Genomic DNA, 9,152 nt, shown 5'->3' with positions numbered 1-9,152 from the left:
CTTTTTTTGCTTTTAAGTATCAAAACATGTTCAGTTTGCATGGTTTTCTTTATTGCTTTGAGCTATTTTGTGTACAGAAACATATTTCAGAATAGATAAAAAGCTCTTAGGTAAAAGTGGGTGACTGACAATAAGTTATATTTGGTTCACCATAACAGCTTGACAAAATGTATCTGCAATTAGTTTTAACATTCAAATCAACCTTTTTATTTCTGAAGAAACACAAATCACTTTAGATGCTAGTTTTTGCAAAGCACAAGTTCTGTCTGCAAATTCATAACTTTTTAGCTTTATTAAAGATTCGATTGGCTAAAAGTTTAAAGACCAGCAAAATATATATAGATCTACATGTTTGGGTGTTATCTCAAAGCTGAATCAACCAGCGTGGTACCTAATGTGCCAAGAATCATGTTGTTACTTTAAGAGCCTCAAATACAATGGTGTTATACTAAAAGGGGAAGCTCATATGCTTTCTTAAGTTTGGTTAGCTTTAAGTGATATTGAAACATCAGGTGCAGTTTCTCCTCATTTTGGAAAATCTCACTTGAGACATTGCAGGCTTTCCTGCAAAGTACATTAGCATGCATCATTATGGAAGATTTAAAGCAAATCTAAGCCAATCACACACAATATCCAGGTACAAAGCTATTTTTGATTTGACACAAGGAATGTTTATTGTTTGAAGTCCAAATAGGGTTGAACATAAATTAAATAGTCCTGTGTAATGTATGTGTGTTCATGGCTTCTGGGTCGGCCTTCACCTGCAGGAGACGATACAATATGTCAAACCACATCCAAAGTTGAAAAGTACAGCAGAGATTAAGAAAGGTAAAACAATTAACATTTAAATATATTAAAATGTCTAATAATAAACTGTCTTTTAGAAATGCAGCATATTTCTTTCTATCAACAATTTGGAATTTCAAACTTTCTGGACCTAATTCAGTGTTTCTCACCTTCAATTTTCTGAAGAGTTCAGGAATAACTCCACGTATCTTTGTCCTAAAAATCAAAGAAGGTTCAAATGGTCAGTTAAACTCAGTGACACAAACGATAGTGATTCTTTTTTCTATTTAAAATGTCACATATAACGTTGTAGCAGACCGGTAAAACTGGGGTTTTAAGGAAATAAAGATGACATCAAATCACAGCCATATAAATTGCTTCAACCATTACCTACATAAAACACTTTAATTTACACTTCTAAAATGGTGACATACATTTCAAAATATACAGAACTTTAAAGAATAGGAAGGTTTTGTACGAGGATAAATTAGTTATGGACATTATTTCCATCATGGTGATGCAGTGACAGCTAAGGACAAAACGCTACATTTTGACTGTAAAAAACCTACTATAACATCCTGACAAACACCAAGCATCATATCAAGTCCAAACGAAACGGAGAAGTGTTCTTATACCTTAACATCTGATGTCTTTTAAATATTCAAATGTATGTGCAGAGAAATTATAGCAGTATCAGATGAAAAGAAATAATTCTTTTAAAGCCCGACTCCTAGGCCATGACACATACGGGACGGGACTCATTAGATGCTGGTTAATCAGAAATAGTTATTATAAAGTAAACAGGTAATGAAGTGGCAACAAATATGAAGTGTGTAAAAACATCAGTAATGTAGATGTTAATGTTAAAACCAAGGCGGAAAATTAAATAGATGATGGCAGGACCATGTCCAAGTGAAAAGAGACCAGAGCACAATCTGGAGTGGGGCTTTAAGTATTGTTATCTATCTACGTATCTTTCCATTCATACCACTACCTCAGCTGTCTCCCCTCTCCGCACTCACCTATGTAATCTCTGTCTCTGGACATGGCGGTCAAGGCGTCCTGGTGGCAGTTGAAGTAAACTTCGGCCTCTCCATTCGGCCTCCCTTCAGGACTGCACGAAATGGTGATTTTAGACACAACTAGAGGAGCGAAGAACTGGGGAACAAAAACAAAACTTTAAAAATATGAAACCACATGCGGATTGTAATCTAATAAAACAACCCAACCATCTTCAACTTGTCAAAGTTATCTAGATTTTTTTTGTTACCTTAACAATGTCTTCTGCTGACACCTGGTAAGGAAGTCCTCTCATGTGGATGTGGTGACTCTGGGGGGATCCTGATAGAGCATATACAAACTGACTACACCAGTATAGTCAAAGGAAGACATTTGCCTCAAAAAAAGCCAAAAATGTAATTATCTTTAATAATTCATCACTTAAATCACTTCCCTTCTGATATTTGCTATATCTATTTTTATGAGTCTATTCCTCCATTTTTAAAACCCCCTCACCATGTTTGCTCTGTGAGTCAAAGGCCGTCTTCCTGTTTGCGGACTGAGTGCCGGTGTTACTCCTGCCCACCCAACTCGAATAGATCTGGTCAGTAGAGCTGGGAAACACCTCGATGTATCTGCAAATAAAATGGGGAAAATTACCCCTTGTGGCTCACTAGGTTGATTGCTTTTTATCAGTGTGCCTGTGTTAAGCACACATTTTGGCAGGGGTGTGAGGGTTTTTTTCCTTCAATTTTGGAAGTTCAATGTCAGATTCCTGTAATAAGTCTATGATAAACTGAGTAACAAACATGTCTCCATTGAGAACCTATTGATCCACTGTCTATTAAAACATAAAATCTTTCATTCTATTATCAAAAAAAGGTCCAATCTAAAGCCAGCAACATTTGGGGCAATAGTGTCTCTATTAAACAAACTTGCATTTAAAAAGATTCTGAAAAAAAACACATATACAGTATATTTGTTACTTAGTAGTTAAAAAATGTAACTCTGTGAAAGTGGACAAATAGAATTAATATTTTTCTGTGAGTCGTGATGGCAGTGTGACTCTGAAGCTTCGATACTTGCTTCAAACCCTAAACTACAGTTGCAAAGAAACCACTGCTTCAAGTCACGTGACATATGACATCTGAAGCAGCAACTGCTTCATTGCCTGAAGGAATCACCTGACAGGTTCGTGGTCCAATCAGGTGATTCACTGGCACTACCTCGTCTCAATTCCGACAGGTGACGGGTTGAGACAGTTTGAGCGCCTCAACACTTTATAACCGCTCCAAAAAATGCACAATTTGTGGGTTGTGTTGGATTATTATAGAGCCAGCATTAAGAGTCTTTGAGTGTTCCCCATCCCACATAATCACCCCCTGCCATAATTACCCAAGCACACCCAACTATGCCATATTTTCTAGCACTCTCTCCTAAATACAACAAACACCAATCTTTATTTGTAAATACAACATGATATTCAGTCTAAGTATGTGTGTGCATCAAATAGTTTTCAAGGCAGATATTTTAAATCTACTGCAGCCTTGCACTTCACCAGGAGAGGTCACTGTCACTGAATCTTCGAGTAATGAACCAATTTTTAAAGTTTAGGTGAGGCACAGTGTTGAAGGAGTGTTGTGGTATTTGCACATTAACACTATCGGCTGTCAGTTTGAAGTGGGCACATTACAGGTGATGTGAGCGCAGCAGCATCCTACCTGTGTCCGATGAGCTCTCTGTCTCTCTGCAGAGCTTCATCAGCTGCTTCTTTGGAGGAAAATTGCACATAGGCCTCTCCAGAGTTTTTCCCTCTGCGGTTTTTGACGAAGGTGATCCCATTCCCCACTATTTCCAAACCTGAGAGATGAAAAGGCACTGAATTAAATGTCTGGCATTTAAGAAGAATACCTTTTTTCAAATATTGATAATTATTCCCTTTATCGTTGTACCTTTTTCCTTCCTGTAAAATCAGTTTAAGAAAAAGGTGTCAAACTTGGTCATGATACTTTCAAGGATTGAAAGTCTTGTTTCCATAAATAATAATATGTAGTTTCAGAAAGGCTAAAAGCCAACACAAGTGGATTGAAGCAGAATATTCCATTACATAAAACCATGCTGAGAATTTGAGGTATGATCACATCACATATGTAACTTTAACAAGACTTCACAACGCTCTGGGATTATAACAGGTTTGACAGTTGACATGTTTGGATCAAATAACGTGAAAACAATATTAAGCAGCCACCACTGGATACAAACGTATAACGCTATTTTACTGATAACATTAGCTTAGCCTAATCTTTTGTCTGCAACTGTTCAGAAATACCTAATTGAAATAATTAAACATGCAAACGTAAAAAAAAAAGCAGAGCATTAGCAAATCAGCTGTGGAGCTAAATCTGAGCGAGGTATATGGCCAAACTTTTATTAAATAATGCCTCCTTGCCCATCCAAAACCTAAGCTTGTTCTCCGCTCACATGCCATATTTCCAGAAAATGAGTGAGGTTTACCTGAAAAGAATTGGACAATGTCGTTCTCGGTGCAGGAGAAGGGGAGACCTCTGATACGCACAACCCCTAAATCAGATGGAACTTTGATGGCTTTCTTCAGGATTTCATCAGCGTCGCTGGTATTCACTTCATACACTGAAAACGCAGCAAGCAGGACATGAGCATCAGTTTTTATAATGTGTTGTCCTTTATTAACAGTACATTAAACCCAGTAAGCCCCAGGACCCGCACACTGACTAAATGGGACACCAGGTGTCCAAAACTACCACCAGGGGACCAACTGCAGCCTGTGGGCTATTTTTATTTGGCCCACAGCAAATTCTAAAAGTATAACGGAATATGGCCCACACCTGAAAAGTGTGCTTGTCTTGTATTATACTTCTTTAATATGTACATTGCACAGTATTAATGTATAAATAAGCCCAATTTTCAAATAAGTTTCAACATTTTCTGACAAATCTTACTTAAATAAATGAAAGAAAAGATTTTTTAAAAGCCCTTCCCAGCTTATACTCATATGAAGCTTGAAATACACACTTCCTATTGCACCTAATCCACCCCCCCCCCCCCCCCTATTAATGAAAAGCTGTGATGTGGGCAGTTGTTTTTCTGCATAGTCAATTATCAAGAATAGTTTACCCACATTTGATTGATTTTGCCAACTTATAACTTAACTTATGAGGCAATATACCTCAGCTCTAGTGAGTGGCGCTGCCCATTGTATATTTCTCTGTATGTAAGGTTTGGACACCCCTGATCTACACCCGCTACATTTTCCTGCTGCAGCTTGTCAAAATGTCCAACCTTATACCAATAAAATGAGGCGAACCTTCCACATATCGCGGGCCGAGGTACTGTCGGTGCTTCTCCAGAGCCTTTCTGACATCGTCTTCGTGCTCCATCTGGATGATGGCTGCTCCCGACGCCCGCCCCTGCGTATCCACAGCGATATGGATCCCCCTCTCCCCGTCAAGGATCCTGCACTCTAAAACACGGTAACAATTCTTTATTATTTTCTCTCACAACACAGTCGTTGTATTGTTCTCTTGTTTGTTTTTTAATGTTAGATAATAAGGAGGACAACAACTGTAATTATTTACACACAGTGAACAATTAGGATGTTAACTTCAGACACATGTTTAAGGTATTGATAAGTGATAATATAGTTATGATAAAAAAATAAAGGTCATGCTGGTTAACAGTTTGGACATGATCTTTTCTTAAAATAAGAAGTGCACAGATAGATATGAATAGTAAACTTCAGTGAAAATAATACCAACTTAAACTGGGAAACATTAAAATAAAGCAAGTAAATACTGTTATTTTTATATTGAATCACCAACATATTTTGTCCCCACCACTTTGCATTAAGAGAGAGCTATTTTGCAAAAGAGAACATGTAGAATCCCGAGGAGTGTTCAAGCCTTTGGGATTTATTTCTGCAAGTGACGCAATTTGGACTATATTAGCAATAATTGAATAGAAAATAGTAAAGCATAGTTACTGCACAATTTGTCAAAAAGAATTGTAAGCATATGACCGTAAACATACAGGATGTATGTATGTATGTATTGTTTGCAGGGGGTGCTTATTGCAGTAGTTGTTTTTAAAATCTGAAAAAAGAATGACGCCCATGTTTGTGACACTCATTTACTGACTTCTCCCAGAATGCTCACCTGAGAAAAACTGCAGGAGGTCCTGCGTGGAGCATGACCAGGGGAGCCCTCTAACCTCCATGAAGTACACTTCCTTCTTTTCTGGTACTGGTTCAGGATGATAGGGCGTCAACGGCGGGTATTCATCTTCCTGCGTTTCTCCTGCCTGAATAAAAGGAAGGAAAAATCAGTTGCACATCATCAGCCATATGAAACCAACATACTAGAATCACTTGTAGAGGTATGCTGTGGCTTTATCATGGATATATACAATATATATGATCAGAGGTGGGAAGTAACTAAATACATTTAGTATAGTAAATACAGTACAAAACTGTACATGAGTACAATTTTGAGATACTTGTACTTTACTTGAGTATTTCCATGTTATGCTACTTTGTCGGCAGTGGCTTTGTCTGTAAGAGCTTGTCCCGAACAAAAACAATGGAGTGAGCTGGTAGCTGGAGTATTCCTACATTCTGCTACTTCTACTTAAGTACATGATCTGAGTACTTCTCCCACCTCCGTATATGATTCTGAAATGGACCACTCTGCATATAGTATAAACGTTAGCAATTCACGATATGAATACTTCTTCCACCACTGCAAAGTATAAAGCAGCTTGAAATATAAATACTTAACAACACTCTGTGGAAGAGACTCACTTTGGTACAGAAGCGGTACTGGCTGGGTCTCACTGAGAGCTGCTGCGGACAGACTTGCCGGGTTGTCCATGTCGGCTGCGAAAAGAAGCTGGACCCGGCAGACAACACGCTGCTGCTACGTGATGTTGTGATGCCTGTTGGCAACTTTCTGACTGCGACACACCGCTGCAGTAAACACAACAGAGACTTACTGTTCCGGGACATGTTAGCAGAGTCTAGCCGGGTTTCAGGTCGGGTATTTTAGAATAAAATAAGTAGATGTAACAAGCCGTTTTACGTTGGTTTCGATTTATCTATTATTTTGACCAACTAGATTCGCTACCGGCTTATACTGACTCACATGGGTTACTCAAGGGCATATCTTTAGGGTTTCACCGGTGCTAACAAGCTAACAGTTCAATGTGTTCTACTTCCGGATAACTTTTCACAATAAAAGTCAAATCAAGTAGCATTCACATTGTTTACACCTCACAGAGCGATTCATTGTAAACCAACTCATATAAAGCATTTTATAAATGCTAAATATCGAAAATGACCACCAGTTTCAATAGATAAATATTTTAATTTAGAAAACTTCTAAACACCAATTAAAACGTAATACAATTGTGGAGCTGTGGAACCGGGTACTTTTGATGTATTTCTTATGTCAGAATCAGAAATCAGAAATACTTTATTTATCCCAATCTGGGAAATAATTTCGGTGTGTACTTAATGTGTAGCATTATGCAGAGTACATGCCAACGGTGTGTACATTGCTCTTGATTTTTATAAAGACATGTTTTCCTACTACCACTAATGCATGTTGTATTATGTTACATTCCCCCCTGACATATTACAACCTTCAAGAATACAACACGTGGTGATTTGACATATAAAAGATATCATTCTTTTAATTTATTATGGTACATTCATTATTTTAGCCTTCATTTTTGGTTTGTGCTTTCCTCTTTTTTGTTTGGCTCACTGTGCATTGAGCACTTTAGATCATGTATATAAAGAACTTTATCATAAAACTGGGATTAGAAAAACTCATAATTTGCCTTAAATACCTTCCCTGGTTATTACAATCCCTTCATTTTAATGTGTAGGCTGTAAAGGAAAAGCTATGTGTACCAATTTATGTACACTTGATAACTTTTTATTCCATCAAGTACTTCCTGTCTCTCACTGTGCTCTAGCTGAAGTGTCCTGTATGCTGCCACCTGCAGGTCCGGATGCCAGAAATCCTTATTTGGCGTCAAGAAATGCTTTAAAAAATCTTCCAGCTGATTCAGTCACACAGATGGGTTTCTGCTTCAGCTTTTAAAGCAGCACAGAGGTGTTTATCAATAAATATAAATACATTTCACTTATAACATCTGCAGTGCTCTTGCTGTGGGAATATATGTAGTTATGTTATTAAAAGTGGTTTGTTGGGCAAAAGCATTCATCCTCCAGATTTAAGCAAACTTTGTATAAAATATGTAATAATGCTTTAGGTGTCTGGTTACAAGTCCCCTACTACCACCCCCCTGCTAAAAAAGTGCTGTTATATCAGTGAAGAATACTTCATCAGGTTCTAAATAGGGATATTATTTTCTGGAAAGGTAAGTTTTTGTCAGGGTTTGGGGAAATAGGACCCAAGTGCAGCAACAAAGGGAGGCAGGTATGGGTACAAACGAAAGGCGAGCTTTATTCCAAAAGCTGTTTTACAAAAATACGAAGTTAGGAAAAAATCCAGGACATGAAAAACACCTGACTTGAACACATGAAGACGATAAATCCAGGACATGAAAAACGCTTGACTTGACACATGAAAGACGACAATGAACTGACAGAGAACACAAGGGTAAGCAGGACTAAATACAAAGACACTAATCACAGGCAGAAACATAAGGGCAACAGGTGACAACAATCAGGGGCGGGGCAGACGCTGACAATGGCGGGAAAACACACAAAGACAGAAAGTAACAGGGCCTGCAATGAGAAACAAGGTAAGTACAAAATAAAACAGGAAATGGAAAACGAGACACAACATGAAACACAGGGGCTTGACTAGACATGACATGACGTGAATACATGAACACCTCACTTGGTATGACATAAATAGTAGATTAAACATGAAATGACAGACATAATAAATAAACAGAACTAACAGATTTGACGAGACATAACAGTTTTGAGGTGGGATTTGAATAGTTTGATGGTGTCGGACTGTCTGATGTGTGGTGGGAGGGAGTTCCAGAGTCTGGGAGCATTGCAGCTGAAAGCCCTGGCACCCATGATGAGTGAAGTGAGGATGGTTAGCAGACCAGCAAAGGATGAGCAGAGGGAGCGAGAGGGGGTGCACTCATGAAGGAGGGGGAAGTATATGAAGGTTTAGAAAAGAAAAGCGTGGAAAAGAACCAAATGTAAAGAATGTTTTCTTGTCTGTCCAACAGTCCAAAATTGAAGATAATGTATATACCTGATAAGACATTTTTATTTGATGAATAAAACAGTTCTTGGTTTAAATATCAAATATGTTTTTATTTACAATGATTCTCTGAAATAG

The 9,152-nt window shown here is 38.0% G+C and overlaps 1 protein-coding gene across 1 annotated transcript; it reads right to left on the bottom strand.

Annotated features, from left to right (window-relative positions):
* Window positions 1-29: 29 nt before the first annotated feature.
* grsf1 (G-rich RNA sequence binding factor 1) lies at window positions 30-7,007 on the bottom strand. Its single transcript, XM_063896901.1, has 10 exons — window positions 6,620-7,007; window positions 5,976-6,120; window positions 5,129-5,284; window positions 4,300-4,434; window positions 3,507-3,645; window positions 2,302-2,420; window positions 2,057-2,127; window positions 1,809-1,944; window positions 957-1,002; window positions 30-761 (listed from the first exon to the last, which is right to left on the bottom strand). The coding sequence occupies exons 1-9, from the start codon at window positions 6,821-6,823 to the stop codon at window positions 959-961; spliced, it is 1,149 nt and encodes a 382-aa protein (XP_063752971.1). The 5' UTR covers window positions 6,824-7,007; the 3' UTR covers window positions 30-761; window positions 957-958.
* Between the last annotated feature and the right edge of the window lie 2,145 nt (window positions 7,008-9,152).

Source organism: Eleginops maclovinus, chromosome 12, assembly GCF_036324505.1.
Source record: "Eleginops maclovinus isolate JMC-PN-2008 ecotype Puerto Natales chromosome 12, JC_Emac_rtc_rv5, whole genome shotgun sequence".
Taxonomy (NCBI): Eukaryota; Metazoa; Chordata; class Actinopteri; order Perciformes; family Eleginopidae; genus Eleginops; species Eleginops maclovinus.
This window is presented reverse-complemented; position numbering and strand designations above follow the sequence as displayed.

Coding starts and splice junctions, on each gene's coding strand:
- grsf1 (XM_063896901.1), bottom strand. CDS start 6,823: ATGTCCCGGAACAGTAAGTCTCTGTTGTGTTTACTGCAGCGGTGTGTC. Junction 2,421..3,506: donor AGAGAGCTCATCGGACACAG/GTAGGATGCTGC, acceptor TTTTATTTGCAG/ATACATCGAGGTGTTTCCCA. Junction 1,945..2,056: donor CAGCAGAAGACATTGTTAAG/GTAACAAAAAAA, acceptor TTTGTTCCCCAG/TTCTTCGCTCCTCTAGTTGT.